Source organism: Pelobates fuscus, chromosome 6, assembly GCF_036172605.1.
Source record: "Pelobates fuscus isolate aPelFus1 chromosome 6, aPelFus1.pri, whole genome shotgun sequence".
Lineage (NCBI taxonomy): Eukaryota > Metazoa > Chordata > Amphibia > Anura > Pelobatidae > Pelobates > Pelobates fuscus.
This window is the reverse complement of record NC_086322.1, coordinates 153826196-153842196: the sequence shown is the minus strand read 5'-3', so window position 1 is coordinate 153842196 and position 16001 is coordinate 153826196. Positions and strand designations below refer to the sequence as shown.

Here is a 16001-nt window from a genome sequence, read left to right as displayed (position 1 = left end):
AGCAGCAGGTAAACACAATGTATATCTGTACTCTGTGGCAGGAAACATCTCACAATGTGTAGCTTTTATAGTTTGTTCAGTACAGTAAAAACTGTTATCGCTATAGAATCCACATAACACATTACATAAGCAATCTACGTGCGGAAATAAGTAAAACAATCGGTATGTTAAACAATTACATATAGCTGAGCACTGAAAATAGATGTATCAAACTGAGCCATGGTTGAAAGCTCATTTTATTAATTTGCATAATCACATACAATTCAGTCTTGGGCAAGAATAAGAGGCTTGTTAAGTATTGAATGCCAATAAGGATAATATATTATTTTTAAAACTCCAATGATATAACAGAGGGGATGGGGAGAGAAAGAGATGGAATATTTCAAGGGTCTGATTCCCAGAGGTTGGATGACGGCTGTTCCCAATCTGCTCCCATAATCCACTGCAGGCTGAACTCTTTAAAATATTCTAAGCGATGGCTGCAATTGAATGTTAACAATATATAAACACACACACGTTTGCAGTTAAAGGCACATATGAAATATACAAGTGTACATAAAGATTTGGCAGGCTTAATTTAATTGTTTTGACAAATGAAGTTGCATTTGTAGCAATGTGGAAAGCAAATATTTCCGATAGCTAAGTTTGACAGGATTTGTAGTTTTTAAAAAACAACGACAACACATTGAATAGATGGATAAACAGATTAAACCACTGTGATGTGCAAATACAAAAGCTACATCTTAGACCATTTTTGCAGTCTACACATGTAAGCTTTGCTTTTCAGTGTATGCCATTTGTTTGTTTGTTTATTGTGAATTCATGTCACAGTTTATTTTTACAGACCTAGAGCTATAGAATGTACAAGACAGATGATGAGGAACTATAGACTTGCAATAGCACATTCTGTTTGCTTATTGTGATTATGTTTTTAAATTCCGCTGAGCAATTGACTCAGAGAAACAATATTGTGGCAGGTTTCATACAAACCACATTTACACAGCATTTGACATTTCATTTTTGCTAATTCATAAAACAAAGGAGACCATGTTAGGCAGTTGTTTGTTACTTACAAGTTGGGGCCCTGTCCTTCACCTATTTCATGTGGCGGTATTGGATACAAGGCCTCGTAGACTCTGCCGATACCAGAACCATGTATAGCATATGAATTCATCATGTCGACACCAGGTGGGAAATAGCTCCAAGGAATAAGAGCACTGCCATGCCAATTGCCCCAGTTTGTTGTGATATCTGTTTTAAATTCCAAAGGTAGCTCTTTCTAATGGATAAAATAGTGACAGTTTACTTTTATTATTTACACACAAGCCTTTGCTTTAATCTTTAAAAAGTTACTCCAACCCTTTAGAGAGGGGGTATTCTGTGTAATGTGCGCTATTGGGCACTATGACTTAGGTGACCCCTCTCTCCATTTGCAGAATAACCTACGAAGAATGATATTTTACTTACATGGAATCCAGCGCTGGGTGATTTTCACACACTCACCGACATCATAGGGGCTGTGCGCGGCCATAGAATTCTCATAGAGGAGCCCCTTGTTGGACCAATTTTATAGCATGACAGGAGGCTTCATATTTGCTTAAGTCTCTCTTTACTAGAACTCCACAGCAGCACATTAACATAGAGATAAAAACACCAAAGACAAAAAAATCAGGAATCTATAAAAGGCTTCTCCCAACTAACTATTTCCTCTTTCTTTGCTGCTCCGCAGACAGTACAGGTCAGAGTACCACTACCTCCTGTTATATATGGGTGGCTGTGGATATTTTACTGTATTTAAAGGTTTATTACTGTATTGATTTATTTGTTTAGAGGGTATTTTTACATCTACCTTCTTAGTGCTCTAGTGAATGATTTATTTAGCTATACTGTATTTTCTGCATCTACCTTCTTAGTGCTGTAGGGATTGATTTATTTATCTATACTGTATTTTCTGCATCTACCTGCTTAGTGCTGTAGTGATTTATTTATTTAGCTATACTGTATTTTCTGCATCTACCTGCTTAGTGCTGTAGTGATTTATTTATTTAGCTATACTGTATTTTTGCATCTACCTGCTTAGTGCTGTAGTGATTTATTTATTTAGCTATACTGTATTTTTGCATCTACCTGCTTAGTGCTGTAGGGATTTATTTATTTATCTATGCTGTATTTTCTGCATCTACCTTCTTAGTGCTCTAGTGATTGATTGATTTATTTAGCTATCTGTATTTTCTTCACCTACCTGCTTAGTGCTGTAGTGATTGCTTGATTGCTTGATTTATTTACTCTGTTTTGCTGCATCTACCTTCTCATGGCTGCAGGGATTTATTTGTTTAGAATGTGTTTACCTCCCTACTGCCATTTTGATTTATTTATTTAGATTGTATTTTTCTGTCCCTACTTTTTTGCTGTAGGGATGTATTTTCTCTTATTACTTTTCTGCATTTTCCTGTTTTGGGCCCCCCTGTCTGGAGATAATTTTTTTTCTTGGGTTTGGGGGGTTTCCTTTTTTCCCTCCCTCCCTCTACCTTTTCCGGGTGGCTTTGCCCCCTTCACTTTTCGTCCATTTTGCGGCCGCTGGAAAGCGGTCCTCCGACCGCCGGGACCCCGGAGTAAAACTCAGTCCTCCGAGCGAGATCCTCTGCTTCCCATGCAGTGCGGCGGCCTCGAGCATCCACTTCCCCGCGACCGCGTGGTCGGGTGGGGGCGGGGACGGCCAGATACCAGACGTACCGCATTAGTTCCATCGATGGCAGGCACATGTGCTGTAGCTTTGACTGGGACTCAGCTATGACTTGGGTGCATTGCACCCTCAGGCTGTCCTGGCTTTGTGCCCCATGTGGCTGGCAGGTTAGGCTACTGGGGACAATAGTGGATGATATAGATCACAGGCATGCTATATAGAGCTGTGCACAACCCCTCAAGGGTTACAGGCACAACTGGCAGTGTTACCTCTTATACTCACCCCCCCTTTTTTGTTTGTTCAGATGATTGCTTGCAGTGCTCTGTTTTATCATATTGACCAATGGAGCACCTCTTGTGAGGTAACTCAGTTGGTGAGATCCCTGACTACAGGTGTACTCATTATGCAAGTTCACTATTTACGGAGTGTCCGGCACTATTTAACTGAAGTGCGTTATCTACAGTTACACAATGGAATGCTAGGTACAGTCACACAGAAGAATGCTATCTACAGTTACACAGTAGAAGGCTATGTACAGTTACACAGAAGAACGCTATGTACAGTTACACAGGAGAACGCTATGTACAGTTACATAGAAGAATGCTATGTACAGTTACATAGAAGAATGCTATGTACAGTTACATAGAAGAATGCTATGTACAGTTACACAGAAGAAGGCAATGTACAGTTACATAGTAATATACTATGTACAGTTACACAGAAAAATGTTATGTACAGTTACACAGAAGAATGTTATGTACAAATACACAGAAGAGTGTTATGTACAAATACACAGAAGAATGTACGTACTGTTACACGAAAGAGTTGTACGTACAATTACACGGAAGAGTGTTATGTACAGTTACACGGAAGACTGCTATGTACAGTTACACAGAAGAATGTTATGTTCTGTTACACAGAAGAATGTTATGTGCGGTTACACAGAAGAACGTATTGTATGTTTACACAGAAGGATGTTATGTACGGCTGCACAGAAGAGTGTTATGTACAGTTCCACAGAAGAAGGTTACGTACAGTTACACAGAAGAGTGTTAATTACAGTTACACAGAAGTGTGTTATGTGCTATTAATCTGAAGAAGTGTTATGTACATCTTATCTGAAGAGCGAAAGGTAAATTTTATCGGAAAAATGGAATGCGCATTTCCTCACCTGTACATCTCTGAAGGTCCTGACTTGTCTGTGCCCCAGGACTTGGCCGGCTTTGTCCGTGCCTTACTGATTGGCCTGCTCTGCCTGTGCCCCATTGATTGGCCTGCTTTGTCTGTGCCCCATTGATTGGCCTGCTTTGTCTGTGCCCCATTGATCTGGCCTGTGCTGTCTGTGCCAGAATGTCTGCATGCCAAGCCTACTGCCACATACTCACGCTTGTGCATTGCATGCGCTGCCCAACTTGCCTCGGTCACTATATGGGGTGCTGCCCCTATCTCCCTGCCGGAGACGCTTGTCCTCTATACTCCTTGAGGTCGCTTTGCCTGGGACCGCTACACAGGAGAACCCTTATCCGGGTTAACAGCGCAGACAATGACTACAATGACCGCCTCCGTAGAATTAGGCTTCAGCCAGGGTCTTCCCTTAAGCTTATCAGAAGAATAACGCTAGAGGGCCCACCTTTAAAACGGCAGACGACTTGAATGAGTCAGACTCTCCTAGAGGAGAGCAGGCAAGGGCACATAAGCGCTAGTGGAAGGGTGAAGGCCTTAAACCAGTGCCTTGAATGAGTCAGACTCTCCTTGAGGAGAGCAGGCAAGTGCGCATGAGCGCTACTGGAAGGGTGAATGCCCTGAACCAGGCTCCCGGAAAGATAAGACTCCGAGGAGTGGCTAACCCCTCTGCAATCGGCCAGACAGCACTGCCTATATGGCGCGGGGGAGGCGATGACCACCGGACGCGGCAGTGACCACCTTCTTAAAAAGGCAGCCGACTTGGAGGAGTCAGACTCTCCGAGTGGAGAGCAGGCAAGGGCGCTTAAGCACTATGGGTAGGGTGAAAGCTCAGAACCAGACGCCCAGAAAGATTAGACTCCGGAGAAGTGTCTAGCCCTGATATGATCGACCTTGCTTGCCAGACGACACTGCCTATGTGGCGCAGGGGTAAAGGTCCCCGTATCCCCCCACTATGGCCACCCTAGCTGAATGGTGGGCGGGCCGGTTACCCTCGGAGGGAGAGGACGATGGGGTGTGGATTATGATGACGGCCCCTAGTGGCACCATGAGATGTAGAACAAAGTCCACTACAGGGGCCCTGACGACCTTGTCGTCTCGTGGATCGCCCCTGTTCAACTCTCGATCCATTGATCACCTAGCACCATCGATGCAGTTCTGGGCCCGTAGACCGCTGGCTTGAGAAGCCCGCAGGATAATTCGAGCAGTATTCCCAGCCAGGCTCCCGAACAAAGTAGCCACAAACCCAGACTTAGACCCCGATGGGGGACTGCGGTTTTGCTGGTTAAGCACCTGTCTAGTATTCAGGAGATCCTGAGTGCGGCCCACTGCAGTGCCTATACTATTAAGTCCTCACTGGCAAGCCGATTGTTCTCCAATACACGAGTGAGTTGTGCTAGCGGAACTTACGAGGAAGTGTAAGAGGTGTCCTTTTTTACATGGAAATACTTCACGGAGGCTTATCTTAGCTCCAACCCGTACCTTTTATAGGAGATTGGACCCTTGACCCGGAGTTTCACACTTGCCTCCACTTTCGGATGACATCCCAGACGTGGCCCCTAGTCTGGGGTGGCAGACGACCCTAAACTAAACGCAGTTTGGACCGCTGGAGGTGCTTGGGATAAAGGGATCTGAGCTCCTCGGAGTCCCGGCACGAGTCTACGATTGAACGTATATTCATTAGTTACTGTAAATTAGACGCGGCCCTCAAGAAACTTCTAGGGACCGCAGGGACCAGTTATGGTAAGGTGGCCTCTATTTTCTCCCTGGTGAGATAGGTATCTTGTGCATCAGTCATTTGGGCGACAATACAACCTGGTTGGCAGGTTGGGAGGAATTGAGGACATTCAGGAATACCAGAACTATCTGAAGAGATCTTTCTCGTTTTCCACGCGTTGGGACCCGGACGCGACTCTTCATCGATATAGGACATCTTGCTGTACGGTCTACCTGGACAGGCTTGCCGGACCCTCTGTGAGGTACCTCCCAGACCGAAAGGTCAGACGCTCCCTGTGTTTTCTCTTGTTAGAGTCCCTGGAATTCGTTTTTTTCAACCAGGGAAATATCGACCTCCTCTACATCTCAAGGAGTGGAGTCCTGGAGGGCGGGTTGGACGCAAGGGGGTGACCCCTACGCTCTCCTCCGCCCGAGTTCTCGTACATATGGAATCGTTTTCTCTGGGAGGACCCGGCGTCAAGACTTTAGTCCAGGGAGGAGGACCCATCAGGCCCCAACCAGTTCGGCTGGATGACGGACCCGTTTGCTCAGCGATGGACGCTTCCCTCCAGGAGTGTTCAACACGGAGACGCGGACGAGTCTCCACAGTTTGTTTGGTCTCAGGACCTTTCTACAGGTGCCTCAGTCTGCTGGTACTTTGGAATTATGATCTCTGTTTCGGCAGAGTCGAACTTAGTTCCTGGATTCCCTGGACCCTTGCTCATTTGATCTCGGGGATTGTGAGACTTTGGTCTGCATGGCGACCCTGACGTAGTTGGGTCTGGTATGGATCTCCTAATTTTGCTACCGCTTTTACAGGGTTCGAGTATTGTTCGGTCACTTTATGTCATGCCTTAACTATGGTATCCTCTTACTTCCTGGTTCCACGGAGCCTAGCCACACCCCTTTATGACACGGTCTGCCTATTTAATCTGACTGCACCAGCTGATCAGGGCTGGATTATTGAACTACGTTCCTTACTCACAACCCGGCTACAACTTCGTTGTGAAAGCCTCTGCTACCAGACCGGACTGAAAGACTCTGCAAAGTTCCCTTCACCTCTCCTCATCCACGACTAAAGATTAAACACTCTTCATACGCCTCTGAGGAGATCTCGGGAAACCAGTGTTCTATGTGCCGGAAGCTAAGTAAAACCAATGTGATAAGAGTTGCATCTAAAAGCTGTTATTACCTGTCTCCAAAAGTCCTTCGGTAAAAACAATTCCGTTACAGCTAACTTCAACTCATACTTCATATCAGTTATCTGCATCTGTCTTGCTTCAGTTAAAGTATGGAACAGCTATTGTAATTACTTATCACCTAAACCGTTAACTCTACTAAGAGACTCCTTATTGATTCAGTGTCTGCAATTTACTATCGTTTACTCCTTAAAGCTACAGTGCCTGTAATTGTGGACTTCAGTTATCGTTTACTACTTAAAGCTACAGTGCCTGTAACTGTGGACTTCAGTTATCATTTACTACTTAAAGCTACAGTGCCTGTAATTGTGGACTTCAGTTATCGTTTACTACTTAAAGCTACAGTGCCTGTAACTGTGGACTTCAGTTATCATTTACTACTTAAAGCTACAGTGCCTGTAACTGTGGACTTCAGTTATCGTTTACTACTTAAAGCTACAGTACCTGTAAATTGGAATTAAAGTCTTTACCTTTTACTTTCTTTAATAAATATTCAAACTATACGAAATCTGCAGTTGTGTTCCTTCATAACAAATGTTTAGACGTGACAGAATAATCGAGCCATTGTAATGGATCCAGCAGATTTCGATTCTACTATAACTACGCTGAATCAAAGAGTTAATGCACTAGCCCAAAGTGTTCAAGACCTGCAAGTTACTAACGAAAGACTTCTCACTTATATCAGAGATTTACAAACTCATACTCCTCATACTACTCTGCACTCGGCTAGTGATCCTGCTGTGTGTAACCCTGAAAAGTTCTATGGAGATCGTTCAAAATACAGGGAGTTCCTCAACTCTTGCAAACTTTTAATTGCTTTGAAACCTAGATCCTATCCTACAGAAAGAACTAAAGTTTGTTCGGTTATTTCCTTTCTAAGAGGTGAACCTATGTCATGGGCTCATTCCTTTCTGGAAAACGATGACCCCATTTTAAATTCACTAGATGAATTTTTTTAAGCCATGTCTCTTCTCTATGAAGATCCTAACAAACAAGCTACAGCTGATTTAACAATCAGAACACTACAGCAAAGAAATAGACCCGTTGAAGATTACATTGCTGAATTCAAAAGATGGGCTATAGAAACGCAATGGAATGACATCACATTGCGCAACCAGTTTCGAATTGGTTTATCGGAAGCTGTAAAAGATGAATTATCTAGAACAGAACTCCCTACTAATTTGAACGCTCTAATTCGCCTATCAATCAGCATTGACAGAAGATTAAGAGAAAGAAAGGCCGAAAAAGCCCTTTCACATTCAAAAGACCGCAAACCTTTCACTCCCTCAAAAGCTCCAGATAAGAATTCCATACCAAGTGAACCTATGGAAATAGGGGCTCCAAAGCCTCCTGACAACCCATCTGAACCAATCGAACCTATGGAAATAGGGATAATAAGAAGTCCCCTCACTCCTGAAGAGAAAAATCGAAGACGTATGTTAAACCTCTGCATGTATTGTGCCTCTCAAGTTCATTTAGTCTCTGATTGTCCTTCATTAAAACGGATAAAAGGCAGAAGGCAGTCTCATGCCTCTTCCATCCTAAGTGTACTTCCCTCTACAGCAAATACTCAAATGTCCCCTATCGTTCTTGTATTACAGTGGGACAATAAAAGAATCATAACCAAGGCTGTTATCGATTCCGGAGCAAATGGAGTATTCATCGACTCAGCCTTTGTAACAAAGAATAAAATTCCTTGTGTTCGTAAAAGAACTTCTGTACCTGTTAAAGTGATTGACGGGTCCCTCATCTCATCGGGACCAATACTTCATGAATCCGTCCCTCTAAAAGTAACCATCAATCATACTCATACGGAAAGTCTTATATTTGATGTTATCTCATCACCATTTTTTCCTATTATATTAGGGATCAACTGGTTAAGGAACCACAACCCTCAAATCTCATGGTTTCCTTTCTCTCTCACCTTTAACTCACATTATTGTAAAGAAACATGTTTACAGCAAATTCCAATTCTTCAGTCTACGAAAGAACCAGCTAAAACCTCATGTTGTTCTGACACCGAACTGGAGTCTCCTCCTCCTACAGTCATTGGTGAATTAAAGAGAAAGTTTACAACAGCTCCTATCCTTCAACTTCCAAATCCTTCATATCCTTATGTCCTTGAAACGGATGCTTCGGAATTTGCAATTGGAGCTGTCCTTTCTCAACACAAAACTCCTCAAGAACCTCCTTTGCCTAAAGTCATTGGAATCTTATCTTCTCTTATTGACGACATTAAAGGTCTCAGTGAAGATGCTCTTGAACTTCCTAAATCAATGAAATTATCCAAGAAAAACGGTCTCTACTATTTTAAAGACCGGATTTATGTACCTCCCTCTTTCAGAATTAAAGTACTTGAATTTATTCATGATTCTCCTCTGGCAGGTCATCCAGGTATGAAAAGGACCCTTGAATTGTCTAAAAGATACTGTTGGTGGCCTCGTCAAGACCAAACTATCGAATCTTATGTCAAATCTTGTTCTGTATGCCAAAGATCCAATCAATTGTCCTTGTTGAAGCCTCATCATCCTGACCCTTTCCAAAGAAATGTCACTACTTCTCCTGATCCCATATTGGTCCAGGGTGAAGAAGAATACGAAATTCAAAGTATACTGGATTCAAGGATCCATCGTGGCTCCTTACAATACCTCATCAGATGGAAGAGATATGGAATTGATGAAGATACATGGGAAAACTCCTCTGTCGTTCATGCTGACAAATTGGTTTCCAAATTTCACAAGCGTTACCCTTCTAAACCAAGTCAATAGCACCCAGAGGTTGCTCATTAAAGAGGGGGTACTGTCATGCCTTAACTATGGTATCCTCTTACTTCCTGGTTCCACGGAGCCTAGCCACACCCCTTTATGACACGGTCTGCCTATTTAATCTGACTGCACCAGCTGATCAGGGCTGGATTATTGAACTACGTTCCTTACTCACAACCCGGCTACAACTTCGTTGTGAAAGCCTCTGCTACCAGACCGGACTGAAAGACTCTGCAAAGTTCCCTTCACCTCTCCTCATCCACGACTAAAGATTAAACACTCTTCATACGCCTCTGAGGAGATCTCGGGAAACCAGTGTTCTATGTGCCGGAAGCTAAGTAAAACCAATGTGATAAGAGTTGCATCTAAAAGCTGTTATTACCTGTCTCCAAAAGTCCTTCGGTAAAAACAATTCCGTTACAGCTAACTTCAACTCATACTTCATATCAGTTATCTGCATCAGTCTTGCTTCAGTTAAAGTATGGAACAGCTATTGTAATTACTTATCACCTAAACCGTTAACTCTACTAAGAGACTCCTTATTGATTCAGTGTCTGCAATTTACTATCGTTTACTCCTTAAAGCTACAGTGCCTGTAATTGTGGACTTCAGTTATCGTTTACTACTTAAAGCTACAGTGCCTGTAACTGTGGACTTCAGTTATCATTTACTACTTAAAGCTACAGTGCCTGTAATTGTGGACTTCAGTTATCGTTTACTACTTAAAGCTACAGTGCCTGTAACTGTGGACTTCAGTTATCATTTACTACTTAAAGCTACAGTGCCTGTAACTGTGGACTTCAGTTATCGTTTACTACTTAAAGCTACAGTACCTGTAAATTGGAATTAAAGTCTTTACCTTTTACTTTCTTTAATAAATATTCAAACTATACGAAATCTGCAGTTGTGTTCCTTCATAACAAATGTTTAGACGTGACACTTTATTACCGGAGACTGCCATATTAATTAGATTAGGTAGCGCGTACGACTGTTGTCGGCGGGCCTCGCTCTGCTTAGAATTCCCTTTACGATTCTTGAGGACGGGTATTGATCTCCCCAGGGGGTACACGCATTTTTGTCATGCTCCTATGGTGGGTTCTGTCGGGTTTTGCCCATTCACTGATTCTGGATTTATTTCAGTTATTATACCTTGTTTTTCTTTCAGATGGGTTCGGCGGTACGGACCTTAGTTGGACCCAAGGGTCATATTCTTACTTTTGTAGCGCTCCCACCTTTAGGCGGTGTTCGACGTCACCGTTTGTTTAAATGGTTCTTCCCTTTTTCTCGCCCTTCGGCATATAGGTTTTTTCGGTTCACTTCAGTCCGTAACACGGCGACTTCAGGTACCGGGCGTTTTTCTCCGAGACATTGTTTGCTTTCCTGACGGTTACGAGGAGCTATCTTCATAGAGTTTAGGTTGGTACGGCCGGTCGTGTTTCTTTGATCTTTGCTGTCCGTGTTTTCGACTCTGCTGTCAGTGTTTTCGACTCTGTTTATCTCGTTTCAGTTTAATGGTTTGGCTACAGTTCTTAGATCCGACTACTCTACAGGATAAAGGTCAAGACTTCACCCACTGGTTCCACGGTTTCAAGTTCGCATGGCATTCATTGTTATGTTATGTTTGTTTCACCTGTTATTGTATTTGTGGTGTATTGTTCATGTACTTTCTTTGTCGCAGCGTGAAAGAGGAAATAGTTAGTTGGGAGAAGCCTTTTATAGATTCCTGATTTTTGGTGTTTTTATCTCTATGTTAATGTGCTGCTGTGGAGTTCTAGTAAAGAGAGACTTAAGCAAATATTCGCCTCCTGTCATTAATAAAATGAAGATTATAGTTGCACTAAAGCTAGTATAATCTACAATTTGATGGCTCATAGAGCATGCACATGCTCCAGGCCGGTGGGAGGTGGGAGAAGGGAAGAAGGGAGAATTACTCTTAGTTTTAGAACAAAGGAAGGTGGGAGGAAATTCCAACAGGAAGGGAGATTGGAAGGATAGGGCTCTCTGGTTTGTTTTCTAAGAAAAAAATTTTTAGGGCAAAATAATCAAGTTGGAAGAAACCACTCCTGGTGAAATGCACTAAAAGAGCAAAGAACTCTAGAAGATACCAAAACTGCTTGAACAATAATAAGATGACCGATAGCAGAACAAACTGAAGGAGTTTCTCACTAAGTTAACAAACTAGGCTGCCTTCGAGGGATTAACAAATATACTCTTTATCTTATGCTTGTATTTTGTATGTTTGTTTTATTTTGATTTTCCCATCGTATACAATTGTTTTTACTGCATGGTCGTTAACCCCAACCAGACAGCTAAGCCTCACTTTATCCTTTGTTACCACATTGCTTGTTTGAGATGCCTCTATAGCTGCTAGAAATGCACATGACTCTTACTACATTTGATCCTTCCCATGATGCTATTGTGTGCTGGTATTATTTGCTTTCTGTATCTATCTCAATGTGCAATGATTTTTCTTGTTACCATTATAATAAAAATGAGGTTTAATTATCTTATGCAATATCATTCTGTCATGCCGTAACTTGCATTTCATGAATACCTATGTATCTTATGTCTTACCAAAACCTCATTTAAAAAAGGACTGACTAAAATACCTGTTTTATTCATACCTTGCAACGAGTTCATTTAAACTGACTCATTTGTTAAATGGCCCAAACTTGTTTACTTATGCAGCAATCTCAAAACATTAAAACTACGCAAAACAAACAGGTAGGCAAATGTATCATGCCAAATCTATTATAAAAGATTATTCCGAAGTAAAATGCTATTAGTGTATAGGTTCTCATTTAAATAAACTGGAAACTTAACAAAAAAAAGTGTAGAAAATAATTCAAATTGATCAGTTGTCATTCCCCATGTGCATTTTGCTGAAATAGGTGTATGCTTTAAATTAGACTTGGAGTATAGAATTTTAGGAGAGCCTCTGACTGCAGTTCAGCTGGGAACATAACAAAAGATACAACAGTTGGACACTGTATTTCAAATGCAGATTGTTTTGTAAATGATTTCTGCATTCTGAACCTCAAAGGAATGTTCAAATCTGCTCAAGAACAAAAAAGTGATAAAGCATTTCTGCACCAGATGATAGGAGCTTAAGAAAGTGATTGGATTTCTGAGAAATTGAGGGAGCGAGCACTACTCTTGAAAGCTCATATTTAAAGTATATTCTGTTAGACCAAAAAAGTTATCCTCTATTATCAGAGTTTAGCATTTATATCCAATTGTTACTGGGCTCAAATGCTATCAGGACATGTTTTTATGACACATGATCTAGAAAGGATGCATATATTATTTTTTACTGTACTTGTCTGGAATATTGGGTGACAAGTTTTTTGTTCATTTCTAGCAGTCTTATCGTTAGACTTTTGCTTAGCCAAAGTGCAAAGCAACAGCTTTAAAAGAGTATATAATTAGAACTACACTACACAACACAGTGGGAATCTGATCTCAGAGATGTCCTAGGAGGGCATAGACATGAGGGAAATATGGGATGCAAATAGGGCTACCTCAGTATGTGTCACACAGCAGGAACAAGCATACAAAACCATACCCAGGTGGTACACTACCCCGGTGAAGTTATACTATATGCGCAAGACTCCAGATGACCTCTGTTGGAGGGGTTGTGGACACAGGGGGAGGGGGACATTTAAACACATGTGGTGGGACTGCCCTAAAGCACAGTCCTTCTGGGAAGAGGTGAGAGGCCTTTTGGAGAAGGAATTGATTTGTGAATAATTTTCCAGTGGTGTTGCCCTGTTCCTGCTCGTTTTGAGTATGTGTTCTTTAATATGGAAGTAGTACATTCGCAGTACCACATCGCGCGGAGCAGTCTCTGGTAGGAACCATGGTCTGGGCAGACGGTGCACCCAATCCAGAAGTAACATGTCTGGGACATATGCTTGGAACACACCTTTGACATATGTCTGTAAGTTCTCCGGCAGTATTTCCTCCGGAATCCCTCTAATACGCAGGTTGTTCCTGCGTGCCCGATCTTCTAGGTCTGTAATTTTATTTTCTGTTGCGGTGAGTTTTTGCTCAATTTGCTCGACATGGGAGGCTGGGACATTGTGTGCTGTAGCAAATTCTGCCATCTTGTTCTCCATGTGGGACGTGCGCTTGCCGAGTTCTTGCATGTCTTTTCTCAGCGAGTCCGCCGTGTGTTGCCATGAAGCAATTAGTTTGTTTGACAGAGTGTCTAGGGCTTGTTGTAAGTAGATCCTCGTAAGTTTATCAGAGTCCAGTTCATTTACCGCCATGGTGTGCTCAGGACCATCAGAACTGGAACCGCCAGTATCCTCCGGCTCCTGGTGCGTCTTATTGCCAAAGAAATTGAGTTTATCCGATTAGGGTGCAGCTTTTTTGCCCCTCTGTTGTGCCATCTCAAGGGTGTCAGTAGTTAAACTGCCCTGTAATGAAGTGTCCTGGAGAGGTCTGCTTGCCTGTCTCCTCCCCTGCGACTATGGCCCTGGGGAGATTGTACCCTCTTAAATCAGCATTTGGGCATATTGTATTTTATTATGCTGTGTATGGCCCTTTAAGAACCGTTGGTGGGCACATTGTGACTTTGGAGAACAATGCCCCTTTAAGACTATGGCCCCTGGAAGAGATTGCCTGTTAAAGACTGTTTTAGCAGATTGGATTTTAAAAGACTCTTGCTGCCCCTTTATATTGTATTGGAGCAGTTCTGCAGCTTTAAATTGGCACTTCAGATGCAACCGAAGTGCCGAAGTAGTCGAAGTGGCCTCCATTCGACAAACGAACACGTGGCAGCGGCCATCTTGGTTCATTCGAACGAGGTCAGCGATATGTGTAGCCAAATCCATGGAACTGAAATCGGCTACACATTTCAACGAACACCGCTGACCCTTACCTTCTCCTGCACTGAGTTTTCAGCCGCAGAGACTAAATCCCGTTCGAAGATTCGAACGCACGTTCGAATGGGACTTAGTCATTTTTTCAGTGTGAAATTGACCGACCGCACAGCCCAAATCTATGGAACTGTTTTGGGCAGGAAAAGGTGCCGGCGGTCGGTCACAAAGGACTTCCGACTAACTTTTGAACTAATGGAAGGATCTGCATGATTTTTGAGTATGTTCATATTTCAAGTATGCTGATTAATAATATGTGTTTTTTATGAAGATTGGATGTATGGTTTTAAAAGTTACATTACATTTATAAAACCTGTATTTTTCCTGCTTGTGATAATTATGTTAACCTATTGTGTACCATAATTATATCACAGGCAGAGGGGAGGATTTTGTGTATAATTGCTGGGAGTGTTTTCTGTAATGTACATGTGTCATTGGTTGTTCTGTAAAACCCTGTGGGTGGTCCTATGTAGGGAAAACCTGCATAAAAGAAGGCCCTTTGGTGCCAAGTAAATGAGATCCTGTTTGACCCTCAATACGTAGCCTTGTCTCATTATTGGAGGGAGCTGCTATAATCACACTGGGGATTGCTATGCTCTGCATACTCTGCATGCTCTGCATACCTCCCTGAGCTTGAATCCTTTTAAGAGCTTGTTCCTGATACGCTCTCCTAGAGGACAGAAACTGATCCAGGGTGGACGGAAGACGGCGAGGCTCCAGTTAAGCTACGGCCGTTGTGGAGTCTGCGGTGGTTGTGGTGTCCAGTGCGGTGCTTGTGGTCCTCGGCGCAGGCTAGGAAGCGTCCATTAATGGAAGGGTCCGTTACATGCCCTATTATGCAAGATGAAGTCGGATTGTCGACCCGTGGAGCCAGAGCAAAGGGATTACACGTCCATTCCTCACGGCGGTTAGCCACGCCCCATCGGATTGATGATGTTAAATCATTTTTAATATTTTATTGCTAAGCAAGAGTCCTACGCAAAACATCCCCTCTGTGCTGCTTGCACTAATGAGGAAGAATTAGCCTGAGCAGCAATGTGCAGTTATATTTGGCTCAGCGTGTCACATGACCACTTTTAGCCTATTACAGAACCCATTCCTGGTATACATTGGTACAGCTAAAAGGACATTTCTATATATGCCTTAGCCAGATATAGCTCCTTTTACCTGTACCAATTTGTCATAGCTGTCTTAGCCAGGACTGGATTGTGCTGTGGGTAGCCAGGGACCCTTATTTAGTGTTAAACTGCTTGAAATGGTTTAACATTGAAGGGAGGGACAGAGCGAGGGAACTCTAGGCACTATAGCAAGTTCAATGATGTGAAATAATTATAGTGTCTACAGCAAGCATGTCAAACTTGCGGCCCAAGGGCCGCATGTGGCCCACAATGTATATATTTGCGGCCCGCCTGCCCTGGGGCAACTTTGTGTTGTGGCTGCGACCAGCTGCAAGACAGGAAAGATATTTCCTGTCTGATTCTTGTCTTCCCTCCCACCGCCAATCGTGTGCTCCCACGGCTCAAGAGCGCAGAGTGGCTGACTGTTTGCAGAGCAGGACAGCCACTCCCTCTTG

The 16001-nt window shown here is 42.8% G+C and overlaps 1 protein-coding gene across 1 annotated transcript in view; it reads right to left on the bottom strand.

Moving 5' to 3' along the window:
• Nucleotides 1–218: 218 nt before the first annotated feature.
• Nucleotides 219–16001, bottom strand: part of LOC134614521 (UPF0462 protein C4orf33 homolog) — a 113968-nt gene continuing 98185 nt past the window's right edge. Inside the window, exons 6-7 of the mRNA XM_063458434.1 lie at nt 1074–1279; nt 219–479 (exon numbers count right to left, since the gene is read on the bottom strand). Of these exons, the coding sequence (XP_063314504.1) occupies nt 383–479; nt 1074–1279 (303 nt within the window). The 3' untranslated portion in view covers nt 219–382. The remainder of the gene's footprint in view (nt 480–1073; nt 1280–16001) is intronic.